The following is a 26,642-nucleotide window of genomic DNA, read 5'->3' as shown; positions in this document are numbered from 1 at the left end:
TCAACATTCATTTTCCTCTATTTGATGATTCAAACGGCCTATTATTCAATATCACTGCTGAAGTCTCTGTTGAAAAACTTCCATCTCACTCTTCACTTTCGACCATTTCTCTCTCATCTCCTTCGGTCCCGTACGATCCCATTTCTCATGCAAGCTCTTCACACCTGCCTCCCAATCCTTCAAGTTCGGCCACGTAGCACTCCACTCACACCCCAATTCGAACCACGGCATTGGTCCCTCCCTTCGAAACGCATAATTCAACAAACTCTGCTCCATTGTATGCGGATTGAATCTCCTCCAATGTCCCATCACACTCATTAAGTAGTCAAACATCTCCTTACTAGGTGCTGTAATCCAGAATCCAGCTGAGAAGCTGTCCGTCGGGGGTGGAGGAAAAGGGTGGTTTCTTTCTCCAGAGAAGGCATTGTCGCTGCGGGCGGCGAAGGTATAGTTGCTGGGTATTGGTTTTTCGTCGTGCTTTACCTCTTTGGTCCTATGTAGCAGTGAAGTCATGGGATTTCGTATCATCACTTCGTCGAAAATCCCATCCAGTGGCTCCACAATCAATGTGTCAGCGTCGATGAACAAAATCCGCTCGTAATCTACCATCTCGAATATCCTCAGTTTGGTGAACTGATCTTTCCATCGTGTGACTCCTGTCGATATCCAGAAGGAAACGGGCACATCGGGTACAACTTTCACTGTTGCGCCGTCAAGTTCTAAACGTCTGATTTTTGAAGTGGCAACGCTTTGGGTGCAGAGGACAAGAAAGGGGACATCAGTTCTCTTTGACCGTGTTTGAGGATCGTGCAAGAGCTGATACGTCAGTGTTCTGACGGCTTGAAAATAAAAGTCGTCTTCTGGGGGCGAGGATGGATCTTCGCCACCGGATAGGAATGTAACGATTGCGACTTTTGACGTGTGGTTGGTTTTTCTGAGGGGCGCATAGTTGGGAATTTGGATATAGTGAGGCTTTGAGAAGTTGTAAAGATAAATTAATGTAAGAGTGATGAATGAAAATATGAAGAAAATGCGGCGTCCAAGAGGGCTTATCCTACGTACGGCCATGACTGCTATATGGAATTAAAGATGATACAAGCTCATTTGTATGGAAGGTCTCGAGACTTTGTTAATACATACTCCAGAACATTGCACTTTGGTCATAAACAATGCCCAGAGTTCTTACTTGTTGTTTCTGGGAAGGATAGTTTCTAACCATGCAACTATTATCTGAATAAAGAGCTCTAAAACTATGGAGTAGGATAGGTTTACTTTTAAAACATGTAAGATAAATCATCTTTTACATTACAAGATCAAAGAACTCCAGGGTACAAAACTCGATATTCCAGTCGCTTACTCGCCATTAGTGCTTAAAATATAAGGAGTTATAGCAAGTTGAAATTCTGAGGCTAACGATATCGGAAGTCGCAACATTCAGCCAACAGCTGCCCCAAAACTCTACCGAGCGTCATATATCAGTTGTAACAGTTATAGGATTATCAATGGAAAGACTACAAGATGATCATAAATATATATTCCAACGAGCGATCTTTACATGATGCTTGAAGTTCTAGGCATTTTACTCGCTCTTCCTATGAATAGAGGCTACAAAGCAATCTGTCAGAATTCGTTCAGAAAAGCATGAAAATCTTAGGTTAAGTTATACACACTAGTTTGGAATCAGGGGGCATTAATCATGTATGTCAGGGTTGTACGTCGTCTATAATGCAGGAGAATGAGTAATCATACACCCTAGTCAACCCCTAGTCCTTATAATCCCCACGCCCTCTAATGATCTCATAGGCTATTCCGTGATTTCTCTTTCTATTATTAAACTTCTTCTTTCACAGTACCATGATAGACTATATAGCTTATTTTAAGCTAATAAGCTTGTAGATCCTTAGTTTCATTACTAATTTCTCCGTTCGTTAATCGTACAGCCCCGAGTAACTAATCTATATTTGTGGGGACAATATAATATCCTTATGTATATATTATCGACTAGACCTGTTAAATCTTTGTTTACTATGCATAGTATTTAATAAGGGCTTATATTTATACATAAATCTATATAGGAGTATTAACCTCTATCAAATAATTGTCTTAGATTTGAATTAGTATGTTGATATATCAAAAATTCGAGAAATTGAATTATATGGAACTTATATTTTTAAAAAGATGAAGCTAGTTTCAGTCTGACGATTACCTATAAGTTTATGTACTTTTATTTACGTGATTCGCACAGATGTATAGACTCGGGCCCCCAATTTATACTGCGCCTCTCGTATAAGAAGGGAGATCACTAATGTAGCAGTGACATCTTCCCTACAGAAAGGAGATATAGGATTCTAAATACGAGCTTTCAATGACCTTCAGAAATCAAGCTAAGAGCATCAGGCGTGTTAGGTAGGTTAATCAGAGCCATTGATATTGTCAACTCCATTATACATAGTTTTTGGGATGATACGCACTACACTTGATTGAAAAATCTTGCATCATTGTGAACGTGTTTTCTCCTTCGAATGCAGGTGATGGGAAATTAAATTCTCTAATCTATACAAGGCATAGTTTTAATTGAGGGCCGGATCAGTATATCTATACGAAACTGTTGAAATCACTTGGAGGAGAGGGGATATATGCTAAAAATTATCACGTGGTATTCTGGCGACGAACCGTCATAAACTGTGAGGGGGGTAGACTGCAAGGAAGCCCTCAAAAACATCGAATAATACTAATGGTGAGCTCGGAGCTGAAGAGTTTCCAGATGCCTTCACATATAGCGTTGGAGATGGTGCGTTGATCAGCATGAGCAGAGCGTAGATCACGTGAACAATCCGAATCATCAATTGGATGGGCCTGAAATGGACATCTAAAATGGCAAGTTCCTCGTGTATTCTTTTCATGTTTCAAGATGTGTAAGAAAACACCCGTGGCAAGAGGTAGAAAGCATTCTTAACTTTTCTCCTACATCATGGAAATACTTCAGGAAATACCTTCAATCTGACCATGTGTTTCTGCGAAATTTTGCTCACTAGGTTTCGTTTGCCTTTTCTTTTTAATATGCCAAAAAATACATACAAGTACGCTATGGGTTTAGCGTCTACTGCAAAGTCCTTTTTTATGGTTCCGAGCCCTTTTTCCAAGTCTTCCCTTTCACTCTCGAATGAAGTTGTGGCTCTTTTGAAGATATCATATTGTCCTTTGAGTTGCTCCAACTCCCTTACTTGGGTTTTGATCACTATCTACTGTTGTTCGGCTACAGTCAAAAGTCGCCCGTGCTCAGCCTTTAGGGCCGTCGCTTTAACAAAACTTGGAACTCTTGTTTCCTCGATTCACAAACACCACATCGACCCATGTCGTCGACGACCTGGTAAATCAGTATACCACTTAGTCCTTGATCACTGAGCGCTATACTGGAATCATGGTACCGCCAACCTTCAACAGCGAAGAGATAGTTTCTCTACTCGGCGAAATGTACACCCTGATTTTGCGCTTTCAAAGCCTGCCCGAAGAATCCAATATCAGCTACGGACCTCACACTCTCCCATCATTTGACACCGATGCCTGGATTGAGGCTGGTATGGATCCTGAGACCGTCAATGTGCTGTCGAAACTACCCCTTTTCAATTCCGACAAGGAGAAAATTGGTCCTGATATGTCTCCCATGCTCTATTTGAGGGACGCACAGACTGTGGTGTCCGATGACGAGAAAACGAGCGATAATGAAGACGAAAAGAAAGACGAAGAAGAGAACGAGCGAAGAATGCATCTCGAATCATGGACCGACCCGTTCTTCCTGAAGCCTGAGGAGAAGTACATCGAGTCATGGTGTATACCCCTCACTTCCGCCAATCATGGTGGATATGTTCTAATCTTAGATTGCAAAACTAGTAAGCTATTATTTATCTGTCAGTCACGATTACTCGTGTTGACGTACCCTAGACGAGATATTTGAGGTCGATTATTTCAGCGCTCGATATGACTTCCCCGAAGCTCCTCCCGACACTCATGAAGGTTACTATCGCCATTTTCCGTCCGGGCCCGCTCCCAATGTTCTCAAGAAGTGGGTTGCGTATTATAGAGATCTGGTCATAGTACCTGATTATAGGCATGGAAATTGGTGGTTTGGAGATGAAGGAGAAATGGGCGGAGAAGAAGAAGTGAAGTACTCCTGTCTCGCTGGCTGAGAGTTGATTATCGTATTGACACATCAATTTTCAATTCTCTGGATTTGGTTGTGGGACCAGAGCGATTGGGCTGCATAGAGATTGCTGGCACTGGTTTTGCAGGGCAAAGAAGTAAGACAGATGCTTTTGAACTATGGATGGCCAGACAACTTTCACGAAGAGGAATTCAAGGCTGCGTTGGTCCCATGGAAAGAGATGAAAGACGAAGCAGAAGGTGCGGATATGGAAGCCGAGGATGCTAGAATCAAGGAAGCTGCGAAGGACTGGGTGCGAAGAACGTATGGCGAGTGAGCGCACGCAAGGCCCATTAAAATCAGAGAGTAGGTGAGTATTACAGTATTGTCGGCATATCGATCATATGACTATACGGGGAATACTATGTTAACTATCAAGGCACTAGTGCTTCCCTATATAAGTCCACAGTTTCTTATAAATAAGAATAATCAAAAATAAACACAATTATAATAGATCAAAGTACTTTAACACTTATCAACCGAATTGATATTGATATTCTTACGATCCTCATTGTGTGTGTCAAGTTCCTTCGAATCATTCTAAACAGAGATATCTCGCGCAGTCGATCGGTATAGGGCAGACAACAGGGGTAAATCGCAAGCAGACATTCGGTCCACAAAACAGGGATCATACTAGCGCCGCATGTGCACAAGAAGGTAATAGTTCGCCTCGTGACTCCACGATACGAGATATAATGCAACTCCTTATCATGTACTGTCTGTCATTGGTACAAGATATACTAGCGAGGAAATCCCTCATGTGATGGATGCCAAGCTTATCAGACGATTCCTATTGGCCTGGAAGAAATAGGGTAGAGATCAAATGAACTAGGGGAATTTCTTGTGAATTGACATGTTGATTGCTTTTATACCCGAGAAGTGTGGAATACTATGTTGAACAGCATTCCCATAGTATGTGGGGGATTTACGTGTCAGTCCGACGAGCCTTAAGAGACGACTATTTTTCTCTACCGATTTTGGCTGTGCAAGCAAGTGTCTATCGCAGTTATGCAGGATATGGAAATGGACGACGTGAAAGTCACAGATGGGGCAGTGACCATTACTACTGCTTCTACTGCTTCTTCAGGAACAGAGAAGATAAAATAAACAGCTTGCAACAGTTGAAAATATAGACAGTGGTTGTTCCAGAGCTACTTCAACAGGCGGTTCATACGTTAATTAGCAGAACTTGAATGTTAAGCTGTAAAAATCTCGTACAATTATAATTCGTTATCCCTTAATGATAGAATGAGACTTTCATGCATCAGAGAGCATTTAGTCAGTCAGGTGTCAAAACACTATTCTCGTCTCGTCGCTTCCAATGTTCATATATCTATAGAATAACATTTCCGGTCCATGTGTAATCATCAAGAGTAAATCTCGATGTTGAAAAGTACATTAAATTTGTTCGAGTATCCCTCTTTATTATTGATCTGCTATGCTATTAATATTGTGTAACCATTCACGCATTGCGGAGTAAAACGTATGCATGCGTATATATATGCTAGCCACCCTTGGGTATACCTATTGACCGAACGCCTCCGATATACTATGCCATGCCATTCAATGCAGATATCCAATATCACTCGTGAGATCAAGCCCATACAGCAGATTCTATATTCACCATCATGATGAGAAACCTAACTTCCTTATCTCGCTATCATTGTGATGTGTTCTCCTCGCCAGGCGCCAAGACTTTAACGCTTCTTCTCCTTTCAACTACAGGACCACTACCGCCGCCTCCTCCACCAAAGCCTAATGCAACTCTCACGCCCTCGACAGCCCTACTCTGACCCACCTCCCTGACATCCCTCCTAACGCTCTTTCCTCTGTCCCATCTACCCATACCTCCAAGGCCTGCCCCGCTAGTCCGTTCCTTGACCTCTCTCTCCAACTCCCTAGCCCTCTTTTCCTTTCTTTCCTCTACCAATTCTTCCCTCCATTTTCCCTCTAAGCAAGGATGCATACAGCCCTCCAACGGGCACATCCCCCCACTATGTCTGTCACCCTGATCATTATGCCATTCTCCCATACAAGCTGTATGACCACCGTGTCCACAACCACCACAATACCACCAAGTTTGCGGTCCCTGACTACCCGGTACGTCATCCCCATGCTGACAAATTGGACATGTCATGATTGGATTTCGACAACGTGGACAGGACCATTCCGAGCCAGGAACAAGTGGATCATTTTCAAGAGGTTTGTTGCACTCTGTGCAGTAGAAGCCGACACTGACTTGTTCCTGTGTAGACGCAAAAATAGAAGAGTAAAGCGGAACGCACAGGTTTCGGAGAAGAGTTGCTTCGTAGCAGAGTTGCATACTCATAAGTCGATGGTAGTATTGGCGAAGGATGGCTTCAGCATGAATTGGATCAATGACATCAGGATGAAGGAGACGTCGAAGTAGAAGGATCATTGCAGCTGCGTTCAAAGCGCCAGTTTGAGTCTCGAATTCGATAGCTCGCTGAACAAGAGTGGTAGGGTTCAGTGGAGAGATGACAAGCTCGGTGTCATTATCGCTGGGCCAAGGAAGAAAATCCGTTTCGATGAGGTTTGGATCAGACGAATTGTTTTCAAAAGCGGATTCAGTTGTCTTCGGTACTGGAGGAACTTTGCGATGTGTTTGGACTGGCGAATTAATTTTCGGGGCTGGAACCACTATTTTAGGTAGTGCTTCGGATGTCTTCTCTATAGATTCTTCAGATGGGCGAGAATTGAGACTTGATGTAGTCTTAGAATATCCAGCGACATTGCCTTCCCAACTGGAAACTCTCTCTCGCAAAGATTCATCTCTCCTCACACTATGAGCATCGCTATCCGAACCACCACCAAGATATTTGGACTGGGAATCGTTTGATGTTGAAAACATTTGAAAACTCTCCCCAGAATCATGACGAATGAGACCCATTCTTTGAGCGTAACTATTTTGCTCCGAGTAGTCTAAACGGAGAGGCTGTTTCTTAGGCGGAACAAAATCGACAGCTGGCTTAAAAGCATCCATACCATAAAAGTCATAACCTTCTACACTTGATGTTGTCTGATCGGAGGTAAAACTGCCAGCCACTGGTACTGGTATCGGCTCACGAACTGTCGAGGTGACGGATGGTGGAAGTACCAACGTGTCATTTTCTACCATTGGTGTATTTATCGCCTCTGACATTTCTGCAATAGAATCCATGACAGGGCGTACAAGTGGCGTTGTCACGTTTGAAGTGCTTTCAATTTCATCTGCAATGATTGATCTCACGGCCGGATGAAGGGCCACTTCATTTGAGGCGGCAGGGCGTTGACTTTTGCGGGGGGTCTTTTCATTTGACTCATCAAGTTCATCAGACTTCGTAGAGCTGTCGATACGTTTTGGTTCCGAATCCTTGCGCGAGAGATTCTGCAGTCTGTGCTGGCGGTGAAACTCTGCACGCCTAACTAGTAAAAGATCCATTGTAAATCCAAGCAGTCTCCACGTTTGAGCTAGCCGGTAGTATCTGGCATACTCAGCACCTTTAGCAAAGTGTTCTATAGTTGCTGAAATGGTGGCATTCAAAGGAATGCTATCAGCCGCCTCAATGTTGTTCTTAGTCATATATTCCAAATAACATCTAGACATATACTGGTACTTCGCACGCTTTGGTGTCGAAGGAGCATGGCCAATAGCCATGACTTGTTGGGGTTTATAAACGCCAGTAATCTGTACAGCGTCTTCTAGTCTCATAACTCTACTGTCGGCCATTCCTGTTGGATTGGGTGGGGTAGTGCTCAGGTTCTGTGTTAGCCGTCCACTATGCTGTCCCCGATGATGCTTTCGTCTTCTTGGGCCTAGAAAACTACCTACAACATCCTCCTCGGAGTCACTATGGCTTATGGCAAAAGACGGGGCATTTGAGGGCTGCTGAGAGCTCGAAGATAATTCTGGAGAATTGATAGAAGGCCGAACGCGCTTGGGAGCTTGTCGCTCCTCCATCAACATCAATACATCACCTGTAGGAGAGAAAGAAAATGTTGATAAACTTCTACGGTCGATAACCTTGGGTGAAAATGCGACATCTGTTTGTACAAAGTGACCGTCTTTATCGACGCTCCACAAAAGATCTCGAGTGCTCCAAAGTATGCCCGTGGGCGCGCTATTTGACACCTCAATTTCTTTGAATGGTACGGCAGACCTCGCGATATCCCATAAATGTACCGTCGAAAACTGGGCTCTATTGACGCTGGTGTCATCATAAGAAACAGCAACTTGGGCAACTCTCTTCCCCTGACCTGTGGCTGTCCAACAAGCAGGTCTCCAACAGACGTTAGATATGGGCGCGGGTGTGGTAAATGAATATCGGGGCCTTTGACCCCTCTCCGACTTTGACATATCCCACACATGGCATTGCTGGTCTTTGCCTCCACTTATAATATGATCTCCATCCGGATGCCATGAAATTGAGAAGACAGCACTATTGTGAGCGGTTATCTTCATAATAGGAGCATTCGACTTCCTGAAGTCCCATTTCTGTAAGATTCCAGCATCCGTGGAGCAAGCAAACTCCATGCCATCCGTTGGTGACCATTTCACATCTCTAACAGCATCTGCGTTACATCTATAGGTAGCCACGCTTCGACGCGTGTCACGCAAATCGAAACACTTGACAGATCCATCTTGACTGGCTGATAAAAACCAATTCCCCTTGAATGAATTGATCGCGAGCTTATGAACCTGTCGAGGGTGTTCCTGAATCCGCGCAAGCTCGAATCCTTCTCCTCCTGCGCGATTGAGGTCATAGACTGTTATCCTTCCGTTTCCGCCTGCTGTAACTATCGTAGAGCTGAATTGTGTATGAGACCATCGAACGGCCCTAATATTAAGCTGGTCCGAAGTAGCTGCCGCACCATCGTGCCCTGTGGGATATGAAGATGTCGAGGTGCGAAGATCAATATCCTCTGTAATTTTCGACCCTTCTGTTTTGACGATCTTGAAGACTTTCGGCCCAGCTACAACGGCGCGCGAACCATCCGGCGCGCGACCAAGACATGAAAGTGGTGCGCCTGCTGAATAGACGGTACCTTGTGAAGCAGTCGGTCGGAGATGCGGCGAGTCATTATTGGTGTCGGAAACTTCGACCGTAGTAGCAGTTTGTCCCAGTAATTTCCTCATTATCTTTCCTTTGTTCATTTTTGCAGGTTATAAATGTATGTCCTCAAGGAGGCATCCTGAATCCAATACCGAGCAGCATTTGTGTAGTGAATAAAACGACGATGTGACCTAGGTAGGTATCCAGAATATTAGGTTCCTCTAATCAACCTTTTAGACCTTGAAATGGTGCTGAAACTGCCGACCCAAAAAGTTACCAGGCTCACCGCCCGAGGAATGTTACCAGTTAACACAAACACAGCCAGACACAACCAGACACAACACCAAGACCATGCATCATCTTGAGCATCTTCCCGCATGTCAATTATTCCGCATATGCCCGTTTTGTATCATGGTATCATGGTATCATGGTATCTTTGAAAACTTGTCATTTTCTGGACACTACAGCAATAATTGTGTTACAACCGTATGGTCTTTTATCTGTGCCATTGCTTCCTGTCTCCAATGAACATATACCCTTCGGCGACACCTCATGAAGCATCTCACAAAAAGTGGCCATTGCAGTCTCCCTGATCAGCGGCTGGCTATAAGAATACGATGTGCCCATGTGCATTTTGCAATTCGACAGATACTATCTTCGGCTTCCTTTTTTCTCCTCTTTATGTGACAAGACCTTACCCATACATCACTTACAGTACACTACCTACCACACCAGTGGAGAATATGGTGGAGTCAAGATCAACTCGACATCGTTTTGCGTATTCACTACCTCGGAGTATTCTTGAATTCTCTCCAATTCTTGTCTCCAGTTTCCGACAATGAATTGAGCATCTAGATAGTCTTTCGGGGCTCCTCGTGCTGCCACAACATCCAGTTTGCCTCGCAACAAGTACAGAACATCTAAAGCCTTGAAAGCTATCTGATGTCCTGACGGACTGGGTACCACGAGAGTTTGTTGATGATTTTGTATATCTCGCGGAGTACCATTTGATCCTAGTTGGTTTGTTAATACGCATTTCAAGATGAAATCTCATGAGATATTTACCTGGTGCAATCAACTCTACCTCGATGAGTCTTGTTTCTAAACATCCATCGTAGTTTGGACCGGTCTTGACAAATATTTTCATCACATCTGCAACAAGCCGAGATTGAGGAATTACCAATCTATCAATGTCAGAACAAGTTTGGGAGTCAAATGCTCATGGCGAATTACCTGCTCTCTGGCTCAATAATTTGCCATATTTTCTTCATTGAAGTGTCTACCACTATATCAACATTATGTGTATCACGAGCGCTTCCACAGCACTTAAGAGCAAATGCTCCCATTAAAGCATAATTGATGTCTCCCCTTTCTAACAGTCGAACGACGAATTCAGCTGCTGAGATGAGATTGTCAACGTGCGGACTGAGTTCCAGCTCATCGTCCGAGTCGTAGTCGACTATGTTATATCTCGAAGCCATTTGTGAGTTTTATGTCGAAGGATTCGAAGGATTTCAAAGAGAAAAAAAGGCTATAACCCAATGATTGAGATGACTCTTCAAGCGTTAAATCTTGATTGGAGAGGGTAGCTGGTAAATGTGTCAAACATTCGCCATTTCATGCATTCGATTTGATGAAGGCCAGAGAGAGATCCTTATTATCATATAATTCAACAACGTCTCAATCTGAGTCAATTGCAAGCATAAAGCAGGGCAGATGGCCTTTTATCTTCGGCTTGAAGGAGGTCAAACTTCGGCAAAGGTTCCTCGCTTTGCCAACAGGCAGGCAGGCCAGAATGTTCTCTAATTGCCTAGTAAAGCCGTCTCTTCTGGATAAAAGCCTCGATAATATCTTGCCTCTATAGATTTCGCGCAGTCTACAGCCTATATTCCATGCGTTTATTACTGCTTTATTTTGTTTTGCAAAACGTGCAATCGTTTTTCACTTCTTGGTCAAATGTGTAACCATTATCAAATTATCAGCGCAGTTGATACTGTTCTCGATGAATGTAACATATTTTGACATCATTGTAAGCCACTTTTTGCTCAACCGAAAATTGTAGGATCAACTCATCGTTGGGGTGGTCCTAACTACCAACAGCCACACCAAGCGGTCTACCAAGATTACGCGCGCTCCTACTACATATCCAACCACAGCCACAACATTGCCAAACTTGCCATATTCTGTTGGTTTCGAACCGATCAAAGCCTTTTACTGTGTAAAATTGTGTTGCTGAGTGGGTTTAAATGAGTGTCGCGTGCGTTTCAGTGTTCAAAAACGCCATCTTGTGCTGGCCCGCCAATCTTGTGCCTCAATTCAAGAAGGCAATTCTTGCAGGTCTGGATTCTAGACCGTATGCATGCTTTCAGTATGGTCATTACAAAACTCTACAGTAAATATAAACCCATATAATGGTTATGACCAAGGCCGGAGTCCTGTGTTTTCACCAAAGAGATAATGCAAACATTCCCCCAACTCCTCTTCCTGTATCTTTCATGCTTCCCTGTTCCAACTTTGATCGTAAATCGATGATGCTTACTACGATTTGATTAATTCTTGTTTCATCGATGAGCGAAATATACATTCCATACCACCTTTCTTTATGTTTTCATGCCAAAGTCGACCCCCGGATACAGATTGTAAAGATAGGTAAATGTGGGCAGTGGCTCGGCCTGTTGCCGTAGCGTTGTTGAGGCACCAGAAGAAGAAGCGTGGAAGGAAGAACAATTCAAATCATTCTGCTTCGAAGAAGAAATCTAAAAGCAGTCGAAATCGCTGGTGGTCAAGCAAGGGGCAAGATAGCCCTCGGGATAAAAGATGGTGGTCAGAGGCAGGGGCAAAGATAACTTCCGAGGATAATGTTATGGAGATGAGAAATTTAGCAAGCAAAGCATCGAGATTGAGGAAAAAAGACGCGGAATTTGCCAAAGAAAAGGACCGATTTGATAAGGAAGCCTACATCGCTGAAAATGACCAGATAGAAGCTGCAGAAGTGTTAAGAGAGAAGCACAGGGATGTAAAAAGAGATGAATCTGAGTTGAGGAGGCGTGAATCTGCATTGAGAAGGGAAAAATCTCAATTGAGAGCAAAATATGCGGCAGTTCGAGTTAAAGAGGAGAAAGTCGCAGATGAAAAGGCGTCGATTCGAGAAGAGAAGAGGAACCTTCGACTTGCAAGAGAAAGATTGATGGAGTATAGCGAAAGAGTGAGAGAAACAATCGATAGAGCAGTGGATTATGTAGGCGGATACCATGAAGAAGACGAGAAGTTGCCGAGGAAGCAGTTATGGATTCGCCGAATCTTGTTCATGTTCACTGGATTTCCTATCATTGGATTATATTGTAAGTCCAAACCACTCTATTGATTGGAATGCAAGATGGATTGCTCACAAAGGTGCAGTCGTCGTTTTGACTGGGTGTATGGCCAATAACGTGATATCCCGAGCCTTCTTCACCATCAACGTATTCAGCGGCGCATCTGACGAGTTCATCGTTCCGAATTTTCGAGTTGGTTATTTTGGTACGTACATTCTCTACACACCACGTTATATACACACACACAGAAATACATATACATCCCAATCCTTACTAACCTAACCCCAGGAGTCTGCGCCATCATCCCTAGTACAGGTAAAGATATCTGCACACCCAATTTTCCCTACGGTCGAACAGCCAGCAGCGCCGCGGCCATTGTGCAAGCCGCGCTCTTCAAAGGAAGCACCGACACGTCTACAGCCGAAAACATCGAACTCGCCGTCGGCATTCAACAAAAACTTCTTCCTCTAATCCTTATACCTTTCTTTGCTTTCAGCATCGGAGTCCTCTGGACAATCTGGACTCTCCCTACGCCTAAAATGGCATCGGCGACATTGCAGTGGAGCGCGGGTAACATGATGAGTGCAGCGGGAAGTATCAGTACTGCAGGAGGAGCAATTCAGTTTGTCACGAGTAGGAGCACGGGACAGCAGATTAGTAGGGGGGTTCCATTGCAGATTGGCCAGTATGTTATTGCGTTGGGGTGTTTGGGATTCGCGGGTATGGTTGGGTATATTGATAAGAGAGGGAGGAGGAGGGCGCACGAGGGATTTAAGATGCAGTTCCAAGTGGAGGGATTCAAAGCGTGATAAAGGGGGTGCCTGTATAGTGTGGGGATATGAGAAGTCGTTGTAATATGGCTGGGTTCTTGTAAGTTAATTGTTGGATCATGTTTTTCGATATCGCATTGTGTTTCTTTTTTTTTTTCTTTCGTTGGAGGAGATATTGGATTTGGATTTGGATTTGTATTTTAGTCTAGTTTGATTGAGTTCTTTCGAATTTACTTGTGTGTGTGTGTTTGCATATCTGATCCGTACCGAAGTTCAGAATCATCTCAAGTAGATTCCTCCCTTACAGATTCCCTTTCCTTTGCACTGATTTCACACACATTCCATGGTTACGTATTCGCAAACCCCAAGTCTTTGCATCACGCTCGTCTCTCATTCTCGATCTCGTAAGTAAAGTAAGTAAAGTAAGTAAGCAAGCAAGCGAGAATTTCCTAATAACACTATCATCGCTTTCTATTACCAAACACCCAATATACATATTTCTACTAGTCTGTATTCTCCCATCCGAAAAGATCTTTATTTGTCATGGATATATATATATGCACATTCATTTCTAAAGCTCAGTAAGACTCCACACGAAACACTGAATTGATAAACATCGAGATGTGCCATATAGTGGATATCTCCCCTGAATCAGAATGCACTCACTATGTATAGAGAAAACCGGGGAAAGAGCCACGATATGATGTGCAATATACGCAGATAGATATTTCTTTACCAGTATCGGGATTGTATGTGATGGATGGGTGAATAGATGGAGAGATTGAAAGCTTGTATGATAGATATAATAATGTGAATGTGAATGCATGCAGAGAGATGCGATATGCACCGCCGTATTCAGATCTTCGGAAAATGTGTATGTGTGGAACAGAGATGACATATGTAAATCAGAAGTAAAAGATGATGATAGATATGTGACATATTTGGTAGGAAAATCTCTCGATACTTGAAGGATACATGCATACCGACTGACTGACTCACTGATAATTAGATGAATCGTAAGATACCTACGTAATACAAAAACATGGTGAGGTAGGAAAGGGAGATCAGGTATGCCTCTGTAGGTAGAAAGACCTGTTGGATTGGTACATAGATACTTAGATACTTAGATACTTAATACCTCGGTAGGTAGGTAGGTAGGTAGGTAGGTAGGTAGTTATGCACAGTGTAACCAGGGTGAATACAATATTGAGATATGCAACAGAGAACCTCACGATGGTATCTGAGAAAGGAGCGATGAGCTGGTGAATCATGAGATGTGCAACATTTTGAGGATGTAGAGAAAGGGGGTGAATGGGTTATATGACATGGATGCCTGTATATTGCGGCGAGAAAGAAAGATACATATATATGTGTAAAGCGAGCAAGGACGGAAAGCACAGGTCTGATATGAGGTAACTTCCTTTCTTCTCATCGAGATCTCGGATATGTGCGATCTTGCGATGCATACGATGGATGATATGTACCTGCGTATAAGACTTCAAGTAGCAAAGTAGACGCGAAGAGGGAGGAGATGATGATGATGATGATGATGATGATGATGATGATGATGATTCCACTTACCTCGACCTTGGGCGTGGTGTACATGTATCACACAATACATCACCACAACCGACAAGCAAACCAATCAATCCACCCACCCATGACAATCGATCTCAATCAATCAATACGATCCTTCTTTCCCCTTTGAAAACAATCCATCACGATTCACGATTCACGATGGCCCGATGTCCAAAATGCACCCAACTCCATAAAAGCAAACACACACACACAAACCCCGTGACCCATTCTATCCCTCCATTACCCGCGATCCACCCAGCCAGCAAGCGAACCAAAGCATCGAGCCAGACCATCGAATCGATCTCTCGTTCTTCCTTCCCATCATTGCCCCTTCCCACGCCTCGCAAATCTCGATGTTCGTGCTCCTCCGAGGTCGCTCGCTCGTTCGTCCGGTCGTCACCGCGGTCACACACACATGAATAAAATTATCAATCGATCCAACTCCAAGGCCGCCAGGAGGAATGAATCAGAGACCAGAAATCAGTCCCACCTCGTTCGTCCTCATCTTCCCAGATCTTCCCAGATCTTCCCCAACCACCAGCCTCCTCATCGGCATCACCCATCCATCCATCCATCCATCCATCATCGTCATCACCCATCCATCCATCCAGCCTCCATCACATCAAATCGTACGATGAAATCTCCCAATCGCCCACCCTCATAATGCCAACCATCACATGACATCACATCACGATCGATTCCAGCAAGAAAGCAAGAAAGCAAGCAAGCAAGCTCGCTCGCTACCTTACCACCTCGCCCCCTCCAGAAAATAAATTCATCGACGATGGCAGACATGCAACAAAACCTAATTTTCGCTCTCCCCATCCCCCTATTTTCATCCCATGCCAAACCAAACCCTCTCCCCTCCCTCCAAATCCAAGAAAACATCACCCTCCACCCCCGTCAATTTTTCTCACAAACAAAAATTCTGACTAAGCACCCCCTCTCCTCACCCAATAGCCACGCTTCGATCCTCGCTTCCCGCGCCATCTCGGCATGCGCAGGAGAGACGATCTGAAAGAGGCCCTCTGCATCGAGAAATTGATGCATTCATCCATTCATTCATTCACTCACTCACTCCGCCTTTGTCATTTTCCTCTTGCCCTCTTACCTCTCTCGACCGGTACTTCGTATGGAAGTAAGCACGTGCTAAAAGTCGGTATACATGACATGACATGACGTGACATGACATGACAACCCATGGAAAAAAAAAACACGATCCATCTATCTATCCATCCCTCCCTCCATCGCAATCTCAAGATCGCGATGCACAATTTCCAGACATGCAACAAAGAGAGCAAACAAGCAAGCAAGCAAGCAGCACGCGCCGGAAGACAATCAAAAAAAAAAAAAAAAAAGAAGCCAAAGGAGTGTGGAAATTCTTTTTGTTGCACGTCTATACGTTTATCATCGAGATTGGAGATTTTTCTTTGATGACTTATTATTCACTTGGCTTATTATTTACTTACTTATTTACTTACTTACTTACTTACTTACTGAAGACTTCCTTTTCCTCACGACCCCCATAAATCATTAGGAATCAGCAATCAGCAATCAGCAACCATCACCTATGAACAAAGCATACGAATGCGCATGCATGTAAGCATTTGTAGACATCGCGACTAATAAAGGTCGGTCATACATACATAGGGTTAGTACGTCATGGATGAATTAGTCGAGACACACGTTGGGATTAGGTACCTAGGTGAACATGTTCGAGGCACTAGGTACGTATATCCATCAGAACAAAAGGCTTGTCTCAGCCTTATGAGTGTACTGCATCTATGATACAGTACATACATATATGTGATAAGAATCATCCAATTACTGGATTGCACAGAGTCACAGACAAGTGGGAATGATATCCAGATTCACATTCACACATAATATTTACATACATTACGATGATGGCAACGAGGTGGATCCAGATTGAGAATACATAAAAAAATCCCAAGGTAAATCCATCTCTTCACAGTTCATAATCATAATCAGGATCAGGATCTAGAATGTGTTGACGATCACAGAAAGACGGTTTGGATCCCGCTTGATGTAACTCGAGAGAGAAAAGGGGTTGGGCTAATTTAATTGATAAGGCGAACTAATAATACGCTTACACATACCGCCATCCATCTTTATACCCGCCTAGCCAGGTCTATCTATAAAACGTCTTTGTATCTCTATTAACATTATTGACATAGAATATCTGGAAATTCCCGTCTAATACATATCAAAGTTAAATCGCTTACCTTTATTCCAAGTAGCTACTTGACAGGTAGCTCTGCTCACCTATTGCTCAATGCGACATCTATTGCATCTACATCATTGCTCATTCTACGAGCACAAGAGATGTCAAATTGTAGATCTAAAGTAAGTGTGGACTAATCTCCAATATCGTACCCTGCTTATACTGAAGAATGTAGAACGACGTCAAAATATAGCAAATGGTGTTTACACAAACAAACATTGCTTCTCAAGAGACCGGTCTGTGCTTGAGATAAGCAACAAAACAACATCTCGAAGGGTTTTCAACATGTGACTTATATGTGTAGATGTTCCGCCAAAGTAGGCCAATCCAACAAGTGCATCGGAAAGGTGTTGGAAACATGGCGAGAACATGAGTCTATGAAGGAGACACAACACGACAAACCTTTCCCCTTCCACACAAACAGCTCTCCAACAATGCGGTCTGTGCTCTAGACATGCAACAAAACCACATGGCAACAATATGGGTAGTATGTGATCCGTGCTTGACATATGCAACCATCATCTTGAGTCTTACTCAGCTGTTGGAAGGGGAAGCGTTATTGAATAAATTTGGAGTTTCTGGAAAGAGCCTCGAGCTAACCCTTGGTGGATGAAGAGGCGCATCACAGGTAGCGCATCATGGAAGGTAAATGACTTCAAGTAGGAGACGTTGTCAATCAAAATGTGAATAGTGCTCAAATGAATGTTGTAGAGGCGCAATAAAAATCAAAGAAAGTGCTTTCAGTATGTGAGGGGGCGACGAGTGCAATGAAACTTCAAACTGAGAGACTTATCGTCTAGCTAGCGAGGTTGATGAGATGCTGTAGATAATCCAGGAGTAGATAATGCAGGAGTAGATAATGCAGGAATAGATAATGTGCGCAAAAGCCAATAACAAGAAGCAAGGTCTGTAACGAAAATGCAGAATTGTTCAGATGGGGCAAATGAACATACTTGTATGTTTACATATTTCTACTGCCCACAAGTTCTCCCCTCAAAATTTCCTTTTCTTTTTGGCTGGCGCCTTACTTTTTGCTTCCAATTCCTTTTTCAAAATTGCTCTCTTCTTATCAGCCCGTTCCTCAGAAGTCTCCCTTGGTGGTGGGGTTTTTTCTTTCGATTGCTCTGCTTCTTCTGTCGTCAGTGCTCTTCCCCTTCCTCTGTTTATTTCGCCAGAGGCATCTTCTATCTGGCTAGCGTCCCCGGTAGCAGCCTTCTTCCCACCGATCGTACCCAGCTTCTTCTTTGGTGATACCGAATTCTGAGAGTCGATTTCAGGTATTGATGCTGTCTCTTTTTTCTTTCCGCCGATTTTACCGAGCATGCCTCTTTTAGGCCGCACCTTGATAGCCTCCGATTCAACACTCGGCACCGGCACCGGCACCGACTCCGACTCCGAATCCGGCTCTGGAGAAGGCGAAGGAGCTTTCTTTCCGCCTATCTTCCCGAGCTTGCCTTTCTGCTTAGCTGGCGAAGTTTTCGGGGTCTGTTGCCGTTTTGATGGTGGTGAAAATGGGGCATCATCATCCGTGGTATCATTATCATTATCATTATCATCAATTGCATTCGTAGAATGTAAACTCGCTTGTATAGGTTCGTCATCTTCAGTGGAATCATCTGCGTTTTGACTTGTGGGGGTTGGCGTGGGAACTTTGCGTTTTGTGCCCAATTTGACAAGGGGGTTTACTTTTGGTGGACTTGGGCTTAGAGTTCGATCGGGACTTGATGCGCGAGCTTGCGAAATAGATAAATTATTTGGAACTCTCGAATGCTGGGATGGAGCGTCGAGATCATCATCATCATCATCATCATCTGTGGAATCGTCCATTGAAACATCAGGCTTCGCCTTAGGTCTTGAGAGGTGAGGTGGTGTTGATTGTACCTGAAAATCATCCTCCGTCTGGGTATGTTCTTGTTGAGTACTTCTCCGTGATGAATCGGTTGCACTTGTCGCAAGCTTGCTCCCTGATGTACCTACCCTCTTGCCCTGCATATGTTCCCACCAATTATGTTTTCGATCCTCTTTGTCGAAACTATTCGCCTTAGAAAGATTTGGAATTATATCATTGCCACCAAACACATTGTTCAACAACTCCCATCTATCTTCCGGCTTATCAGATCTCGACTTCTGCTTCCAAGCTTCTGCGTCGAAAATCTTCAATCCTTGGATCTTCTCACTCGCCTTCTTCCTGTCGATTTTCTTTCCTGATCTTCCTGCAGCCTGGTGAAATATTGTACCTAGGTCGGTCCCTTGACTTTCCAATGTATCCACTAATTTCTGAATAACCGCATCTTTCTCCTCCAGCAGCTCTATTAGCTCCTCGACCTCTTCTTTCTTTTCTTGTAGCGTAATTAAACTTGGAAGAAGCAACTTCTCGACTGTTTCTTTCGGCGTTTGCAAGGCCAGTTCGTAACGCCATTCTAAGTCCTTCAATCCACCAGGTAGTCGAATCGTAACATGAAGAAGTAGACTTGGTGAGAGATTATCTCCAGTCTCCGGCCCGACTTGGAAAGAAAGGCTTGTATCCTTTTTCCCCGCAAGGCCGAGTCTGATCTTTTCGAGAAATATCGATAGCTGGTCGTCGTCCTCACTTGGATCGATACTTGTATTCTCTTCTCTGCTTCGTTCGATTATCGCATCGCGATCTACACTTTCGACCCACGTGTGCGTCAAGTCGGTCAGCCGAACTAGGTATGAATCATTGTTGAATTCGGATGAGATGAGAAAGGGGGGTGGTTGTGCACCAGCAGACTCAGAAAGTTTGAGAGGTCTCCAGGCGGCCATTGTCGCGATTGTGTATTTAGATTGTCGTAAAGCTACCAGCAGCTCTTCAAATGACGCGACACGGTCGCATTTGAAATAGGGACATCGATGCTACAGCAAGGAAATAATTTATAAATGTGAAATACTTTTAACACGGTATTATGACATGCAACTTCTCAAAGAGCGTGTGAGGTGATGCTGTCTTGAGAGTTGAAATCCAAGGTCTTATTAGTCACCAACCAGGTGATATTTAAGTTTCGACACCAATGATTTCCACCGGATATAACTCTCAGAAATTGTTCTTATTCCCAGTCGATGGAACCTTTTTTCAATTTGGCGCTAAATTCATGGAGATGGTTGTAAATTGAATTGTCTTTTTTCAGATATGCAACAAATCGATCTGGTGTTATTTATCACGTGTTTATTTACCGCTTTTGGGCAGAAAGTTGGTCGTTGCATTGATTGCATCGAATCCAATCTTCAGCCTTTAAGGTCGCTTCTACATCTCGAGTACATATACAAGAAAGGCTGACCTTGACGTTTTTGGAAGCTTTATTCGCAGAGCACTACGATAACTAATCTTGGTTTCGTTTTCAATGCAGCACATACATGGTCCAGATCTCACGGCAAAACAGTCACAAAACCCACAACAAATTTCACAAAAAAACGTTATCAAATCGTGAATTCATTCCCCGCCTCCCTTCCATTCCATTCCGTTCTCTCTGTTTACCTAGATAGGTATCTACAAAACCACAAACCTGAAAGTTCCTCTCTCATCCCGTCTTCATAAACGATTGAACCTAAAAGTCCATCTTAGATGTAACAAATCATCCATTCTTCTTTCATCCATCCATCCATTCATACTATTCCGATAACTTCTCTCCCATTCCCTTCCCATAAAATCCATCCTAGCAATGATCCAAGTAATACAACATGAAAAGAATGCCGAGAGAAAGAAAACAATAAAAGATACAATGAGTAAAATAGTAAATAATCTTCGGCCAAAAAGAGGGGTATTGTAATATTTGTTTTTTTCTGGCGCGCTCGCATGCACGCTCGCTTCAACGTTCGTCCATAAGTCTTCGTGTCGTCGTAATCCTCCTCAATCATTAACCTTCTACCTCCGTTCCTTCCCCACTCTCGCCTCAATATCACCCCTGTCACCATCTTCTACGCACTATCCTCTGCCATACCAAGTCTCTTTCCATTATCCACCCTTTGTCCTTTACTCGCCCTCTTCTTCTTCAACCACAAAATCAAATCATATTCTCTCTTCCTCTTTGCGGCCTCATCACCCAAATCATCTTCATACCAAAGCGCGGGAACCAAAAGTCTATACGGCATAGTGATGCCAGCTGGATCCTTCTGATTGACTTCCACATTCAAACAAATATCCAATCCACCCTCCAAATTGATGTTTTGGTAATTACCCTTTCGAATTTGTTTTTCTGATAACCCAGTTGGCGTACGCTGAAACTTGTTCCTTGGAAAGACCGGTTCTTGTGGTTGGCTTCCCGCAACAGAAGTTGCGGCTTGTTTTTCAGAGTATGCGGTGGCACGAGGAGTTTCACTTTCAAACGCATAATATTCGTCGCCTGCTCCACCACGCATAGTTGCTGGGCCATCAAGATTCGGGTTGTAGGATAGATCGTCTTCGCTTTCCGAGCCGTATCCATTGATACCACCCGAGTCTCGACGTTTACTGTTTCGACGGAAAAGTCCTGTGAAATCCTTTCGTGTTAAAGACAGTGTTCTTTTCAGGCTACCAGGTCTTGCGGATTCAGTGGAATTCCGGCGGGACAAAGATAACGACGGGCGTGAGAACGATGGGCGCCTGTTAAAGAATGAAGCATTGGACAATGGCGGTGCGTCGGGACGATATGAAGGGCCTTTGGTAGTGAATCGACGAAATAGGCCGCGTCTAGGTACCGGCGAGATACTGCCATCATATGAAGTAGTAGCGTCTGGTGAACTAGGACGACTTAAGGCTGGATTGTACTCCCGTATCGAGCACCAATTTCGACGGTTGAGGAGCCGTTTGTTGTTTCTAGGCTTACCATCCACATCATGAGTGAAGATTGGAATCATGTCCTCGTCTGTATCCGCATCAAAATGATGCACTTTGTTACGTTTGTTTAGAATATCAGCCAGCATATCTGGTGGTGGCGCATTGACAATTGCCGAAGATATAATGTTTGTCATGTAACGATAATCGTGATCCTTAGGAATTTTCAATTTAGGATTTGAATAAAATTGGCCAATAGCACCGAGATGGACATCGCCACTTCTCATGTCAGCATTCTCTCTGAGCATTATGGAAAGTTATACACACCCTAAAATAGTGATTCGAACTGACTTCTCGGCTGCCAAATCTTGTAATTCTTGAACCAACCAATTTCGCTCTTCCTTATGATGAGCTGCAGTCCAATGGTCATCGAGATCATCGAGAATTTCCACCCCACCATCAAAATGATTCATGAGACTTTTTCCAAGTAAGCCAGCACGGCCCATGGCCTTTAAAGGCGTCATTACTTTGGAAGTGAGGCTATAAATCTGTCAGAAATGAAAATAGACCACTAGAATTTACTCACAGAGTTTCAAGCCAGACCATTCTTGGATAAGCAATTGGTACCCCCAGTAAAACAATGAGATGCTTTGTCTGACCCTTGATGATATCCTTCTCAAGTCGATCAAAAATCTTCGTGTACGTTTCAGCCGTAACAATTTCATCATTCATTCGTTCGGTGCGACAATCTATGCCGAGAAATGCAATCCCACGGCCTAGACCTGTGAAGATACTTCGACTTAATTCGGGAATATATGGACCTGGCTGTGCTCCCAGAATCCAGCTAGGCTCGGTATCTTCGCCTTCATCGATACTACTTTGTTGTTGGAAGAGCATATAGTACTTGAATGCCACGCTTCCCAAACCAGACATAACCGGGCATTTCATGTAACTATCAGGATACGAACCAAATCCATCGATAATGTCGTGATCATCAAAAATGTTGATCATAGGAATTTGTGAGTTAGCCACTCCAAAAAGACCTTGAGAGAACCACATGCAATAGCTATCCAGATAGAAATGCTCCATTTCGTCCTGCATCTCTGGTGTGAAAGGTAAGGCCTCTTTACGAAGAGGATTTTTGATATTGAGCCATTCCTTGAAGAGGGTCGTTCGTTGCATCATATGATCGTTGTACAGCTGATCACCACCTCCAAGCATGACATGAAATGGTTGTGTCTGATGAGTATTCAGAACATCTCTCCACAAAGGATCGGGTCCACTAAAGTCATTTGGATGAACATCCATGGTGAAGCCGTTGCAGCTATAGAACATTATGTTCATCGCCTGCCCACGAGCTGGAACCCAAAAACCGGTAGCTGGGCCACGATTAATTCGATAAGCAATTCTTTGTTGCTTGCTGCGCAATTCTACTTCAATGTTGAATCTCCAGAAAGTGAAACCTTTGTCTGCATGCAAACGAAAACCTCGCACTTCTTTGAACTTGCCAGCCTTTTCTCCATCGTATTGCTGTGTCTTACGTGCCCGTTTCGTGTCTGCGCCTCCATCAAGATTACTTCGATGTGACTCAAATAATCCTTTATCTGTTTCGACCTTTGAGAGATCTTGCCCTTCTGGAAGATGTTCAACAGGACGAGTGTAGAGCGTCCTGCCATCTCGTCCAACTTTAGTTAGTCCTGCAATAGGGTCAATATACTCTGGATCAAGGTCTTGACCATCTACTTGTGCTGGCGGTGGTGGTAGCAAATCCACAGGTTGCAAAAAAAGTCTTAATGTTGGAGCAAGTTCGTAAGATGAACTTGAGTCCTGAGTCACAATCATGACACTTCCTCTCCAGACTTCACGTTCTGGTAAAGGGCCACGAGCCACTGAACGACTGGATGTCTTTTCGGTACGTATGCCATGGTAACGTAGAAGTGGGCCGCACTTTAGAAAGAGAGGTGGTTTAAATCTAGTAGGAGCTATATCAGGACGAACGCGGATGACCCGCATTGCACATGTCAGCGAATGATCTGGAGTAGGGGGAGTGGAAGGGGATTTCTGCTTGTCAGATGATTGGTTCGCAGCAATCACTTTGCTCGCATAACCAGATTTGTGTTTCGGTCGCAACTTAACAAATCCAGTAGAACTGCGAGTTTTAGATGATAAATGCTGCTCAGCAATACAACCGGCACAGTCTTCCATAGAACCAAAAGCTAAAGGCACTGTACCATTACTGTCATCATATTCCCCGTCATAGGCTTCAGCCTTCTTCTGTTTGACAGAGCGTTTCCTGCTGGGACCAGCTTCCCACCACGCTCCCTTCGGGCCGACGTCACTTTCACTTGCCTCGTCTTCAAGGTCTAACAAAGCACCTGCCAGTAAAGCTTTCTCGCCCTTCTTCCACTCAGTAAGTCGTTGCGAGGGAGCATATAATCCATTCCCTGGCTCGTAATTGTGGTGATGATGAAAGATTTCACCAAGATTGTGATGATCATGATGCTCCTCTTGATCAACAGGACCATCGCCAGCTATAGGTGGAAATGTACGATCTTTTGAAGAAATAGAACTTGTTTTCCTATTGTATTTGGCAGATGACGAATGTTTTAAAGGTTGATCCTGTCCAGTCAATTGCTCCGTCTTTCGTTTCGATCCTCGCCTAAAAGAAATACCCCTCATCTCTTCTTCAGAGTCGTACGGAGACTCGTCACGAAACTCTGGTTCACGAACCGGCAGGTTTCTGGATGAAATGGGTTCTGTTACTCTCCGAGGAAGTGGCAGAGCTTGCTGGCCCGCTGCAAGACTAGGTAGCAAGTCGTCCTCAGGTTGCCTGTCACTTTCGCTCTGGCGTCGACTCCAATGATCTGGTGGTGGGTCTTTTCTCAATTTATTGCTTTTGCTTCGATAAAGAGGACCGCCAGAGGTTTCAACAGCAGCTACGGCTCCAACCGCTTTGGGTATACCAGACTTTTGTTTTTTACTGGATGTGCGTTGTGGAATTGAACTACTCTCGAAATCGCGACCAGGAATAGGACCCCTTTCTTGAATAACACCAATTGGAGGTGATTTGTGTGTAATTGGTATTCTTTCCAGGACAGATCCACTGCGCGTGAAGCTTTCTTGTGATTTAATACTTGAAGTCCGCGGAAGACTTTCTGCGATGACCGGTCGCCTCTCTGATTGCAAACCACCTTCAGGAGCTTTGGCAACTGGACGATTTCTGAAGCGGACTGTGTTTTGTGTGGGCTGCTCAATAGTGCCTGTAGGCTTTCCTTCTTTTTCTTTGATTACTCGCTCAGCTTCTTCTACGCGTGCTCGCTTCTCCTCTTTTGTGATGCTGTCAAGGGTCAATTCCAATCTTTGTAAAGGAGACCTGTCTGGTGCCCACTCCTTCCGTCGTTGGACCTCTGCTGCTTCAGAATATGAACCTTTTCTAGCATGTGAATCAGAAGTCTGACTACGTCTAGGCCGTTCTCCACTTGATGTATGACCTCCTCTGCGTGAGTAGCCCTTACCGTCGCCTCTACCAGTTGTACCAGATCTCTGAAGGGCGTCTCTTTCACTGATAGGAGAAGATGTGCCAAGTACTTCCCAATTCGTTTCCTGAGATTTTATAGTATCGGCACCATCCGACTTGCGAGCTGGCCTCGATCTCGCTGGAGTTTGATCTGTGAACAATGGTCCACTAGCCGCAGGCTCGTTATAGCTGCCTGATGGAGGTGCTCTATATTTATTCGCAGCAGTTGGCGGAGAGATAGCCTGGTTGAACTCGCGTAGGTTGTCTTTGTTCCGACTTTCTCCACGCTTTCTCCTCTTCTCTAAGTAATCGTTATCGTAGGATGTATTGGGAGTATCGTATGGAAATGGTAGAGGTCGAGGAGCTAAGCCATCTCCCCTAAATGTTGAAGCAACTGGAGAAGCAAATAGACTTTGTGTAGATATCGTAGGAGCTTCTGTTTGTGTCGATTCTCGATTGCGTCTTGGATCTTGAGAGGCAGGCCGGTCCTTTTGTGTATCAACAGATAGACTGTTCTTTCTTGAATTTTGACCTGCAGCAGAGCCAATTGAGCCTTGCCTTGAGACTTTTGGAGGAGGCAGTTGCCCCCAATATGGTGCTGCCATATTTTGAGCTTGGGACGATTGCTCTTCCCTTCCACTTCTCGACTAGTCGGTGTAAAAATGAACCTTAAAAGTTTTCTAGAGATCAAAGGATAACAATGCTCTGAGAATCAATATTCAATCCTATGTTTACAAAGTGGGACCCCACGGCGATATCTTTGTTGGTTGTGTATTGAAGTTTGTGAGCTGATAATTTGTCTTCACTGTCGTCATCAAATTATCCTTACTCGAGGTTTGCGCCGGGTATATCAGTGAAGGCACGATTTTGGAACTCACTCGGATTGGGATAACATGATTAGCGCGAGATGCGGATGGATAGCAAGAGCAAGAGAATATGCAAACCGCAGGATCTGATAAAATAAGGATTGACTCGATGGCGAGAAATCGCGGAGGCTGGGTATCACAACATTCACTCACCTTGGGCCTCTTGTTCTCTCAAATACCTCGTTCTTTTTTTTTCCTTTTCATGGCAGAGTTCACCAAAACCCTTGGAAATCCCGGCATTAGCGGTAAAAGGGCTTGCATACAATTTGGACTGCTGCTTTGGAGGTTGACTGGGTTGGCACAGATCAATTGGATAACACGAAGACACG

The 26,642-nt window shown here is 44.0% G+C and overlaps 7 protein-coding genes across 9 annotated transcripts; 2 read left to right on the top strand and 5 right to left on the bottom strand.

Moving 5' to 3' along the window:
* Positions 1-25: 25 nt before the first annotated feature.
* On the bottom strand, positions 26-1,231 carry BCIN_05g03360 (hypothetical protein). Its single transcript, XM_024692953.1, has one exon. The coding sequence runs from the start codon at positions 1,066-1,068 to the stop codon at positions 52-54; it is 1,017 nt and encodes a 338-aa protein (XP_024548737.1). The 5' UTR covers positions 1,069-1,231; the 3' UTR covers positions 26-51.
* Positions 1,232-3,421: 2,190 nt separating this feature from the next.
* BCIN_05g03350 (hypothetical protein) lies at positions 3,422-4,478 on the top strand (the record flags this gene model as incomplete). Of its 2 annotated transcripts, XM_024698295.1 has the most annotated exons (3): positions 3,422-3,890; positions 3,943-4,160; positions 4,290-4,478. In XM_024698295.1, the coding sequence occupies 3 exons, from the start codon at positions 3,422-3,424 to the stop codon at positions 4,476-4,478; spliced, it is 876 nt and encodes a 291-aa protein (XP_024548735.1). The 2 variants fall into 2 exon arrangements, with proteins under 2 accessions (XP_024548735.1, XP_024548736.1); XM_024698294.1 differs by having other exon boundaries at positions 3,943-4,478.
* Positions 4,479-5,606: 1,128 nt separating this feature from the next.
* Positions 5,607-9,459, bottom strand: Bcrtc1. Its single transcript, XM_001559881.2, has one exon. It carries the CDS (start codon positions 9,354-9,356, stop codon positions 5,862-5,864), a length of 3,495 nt encoding a protein of 1,164 aa, XP_001559931.2. The 5' UTR covers positions 9,357-9,459; the 3' UTR covers positions 5,607-5,861.
* A 158-nt stretch (positions 9,460-9,617) lies between these two features.
* Positions 9,618-10,882, bottom strand: BCIN_05g03330 (hypothetical protein). The gene is made up of 3 exons (XM_024692952.1): positions 10,489-10,882; positions 10,321-10,439; positions 9,618-10,268 (listed from the first exon to the last, which is right to left on the bottom strand). Exons 1-3 carry the CDS (start codon positions 10,734-10,736, stop codon positions 9,979-9,981), a joined length of 657 nt encoding a protein of 218 aa, XP_024548734.1. The 5' UTR covers positions 10,737-10,882; the 3' UTR covers positions 9,618-9,978.
* Positions 10,883-11,771: 889 nt separating this feature from the next.
* BCIN_05g03320 (hypothetical protein) lies at positions 11,772-13,476 on the top strand. The gene is made up of 3 exons (XM_001559884.2): positions 11,772-12,596; positions 12,655-12,774; positions 12,858-13,476. The coding sequence occupies exons 1-3, from the start codon at positions 11,909-11,911 to the stop codon at positions 13,376-13,378; spliced, it is 1,329 nt and encodes a 442-aa protein (XP_001559934.1). The 5' UTR covers positions 11,772-11,908; the 3' UTR covers positions 13,379-13,476.
* Positions 13,477-18,070: 4,594 nt separating this feature from the next.
* Positions 18,071-20,103, bottom strand: BCIN_05g03310 (hypothetical protein). The gene has a single exon (XM_001559887.2). The coding sequence runs from the start codon at positions 19,944-19,946 to the stop codon at positions 18,156-18,158; it is 1,791 nt and encodes a 596-aa protein (XP_001559937.1). The 5' UTR covers positions 19,947-20,103; the 3' UTR covers positions 18,071-18,155.
* A 502-nt stretch (positions 20,104-20,605) lies between these two features.
* On the bottom strand, positions 20,606-26,327 carry BCIN_05g03300 (hypothetical protein). 2 transcript variants are annotated; one of them, XM_024692950.1, is made up of 4 exons: positions 24,162-26,327; positions 22,517-23,912; positions 22,258-22,470; positions 20,606-22,209 (listed from the first exon to the last, which is right to left on the bottom strand). In XM_024692950.1, exons 1-4 carry the CDS (start codon positions 26,050-26,052, stop codon positions 21,096-21,098), a joined length of 4,614 nt encoding a protein of 1,537 aa, XP_024548733.1. In that variant the 5' UTR covers positions 26,053-26,327; the 3' UTR covers positions 20,606-21,095. The 2 variants fall into 2 exon arrangements, with proteins under 2 accessions (XP_024548733.1, XP_024548732.1); XM_024692951.1 differs by having other exon boundaries at positions 20,610-22,209; positions 22,517-26,327.
* Positions 26,328-26,642: the final 315 nt, after the last annotated feature.

Source organism: Botrytis cinerea, chromosome 5, assembly GCF_000143535.2.
Source record: "Botrytis cinerea B05.10 chromosome 5, complete sequence".
In the NCBI taxonomy this organism is placed as follows: domain Eukaryota; kingdom Fungi; phylum Ascomycota; class Leotiomycetes; order Helotiales; family Sclerotiniaceae; genus Botrytis; species Botrytis cinerea.
Note: the sequence above shows the minus strand (reverse complement) of the source record. Positions and strands in the feature narration are given on the sequence as shown.

Excerpts from the sequence above, each read along its gene's own strand:
- BCIN_05g03330 (XM_024692952.1), bottom strand. The coding sequence starts at position 10,736 with ATGGCTTCGAGATATAACATAGTCGACTACGACTCGGACGATGAGCTG. Across the intron at positions 10,440-10,488 it reads ATTATTGAGCCAGAGAGCAG|ATTGGTAATTCCTCAATCTC; the intron begins GTAATTCGCCAT and ends TGACATTGATAG. Across the intron at positions 10,269-10,320 it reads GGTAGAGTTGATTGCACCAG|GATCAAATGGTACTCCGCGA; the intron begins GTAAATATCTCA and ends CAAACCAACTAG.
- BCIN_05g03310 (XM_001559887.2), bottom strand. The coding sequence starts at position 19,946 with ATGGCCGCCTGGAGACCTCTCAAACTTTCTGAGTCTGCTGGTGCACAA.
- Bcrtc1 (XM_001559881.2), bottom strand. The coding sequence starts at position 9,356 with ATGAACAAAGGAAAGATAATGAGGAAATTACTGGGACAAACTGCTACT.
- BCIN_05g03320 (XM_001559884.2), top strand. The coding sequence starts at position 11,909 with ATGTGGGCAGTGGCTCGGCCTGTTGCCGTAGCGTTGTTGAGGCACCAG. Across the intron at positions 12,597-12,654 it reads TCCTATCATTGGATTATATT|TCGTCGTTTTGACTGGGTGT; the intron begins GTAAGTCCAAAC and ends ACAAAGGTGCAG. Across the intron at positions 12,775-12,857 it reads TTTTCGAGTTGGTTATTTTG|GAGTCTGCGCCATCATCCCT; the intron begins GTACGTACATTC and ends ACCTAACCCCAG.
- BCIN_05g03300 (XM_024692951.1), bottom strand. The coding sequence starts at position 26,052 with ATGGCAGCACCATATTGGGGGCAACTGCCTCCTCCAAAAGTCTCAAGG. Across the intron at positions 22,471-22,516 it reads ATGGTCTGGCTTGAAACTCT|CCTCACTTCCAAAGTAATGA; the intron begins GTGAGTAAATTC and ends ACAGATTTATAG. Across the intron at positions 22,210-22,257 it reads GTTCGAATCACTATTTTAGG|TGGCGATGTCCATCTCGGTG; the intron begins GTGTGTATAACT and ends TGACATGAGAAG.
- BCIN_05g03360 (XM_024692953.1), bottom strand. The coding sequence starts at position 1,068 with ATGGCCGTACGTAGGATAAGCCCTCTTGGACGCCGCATTTTCTTCATA.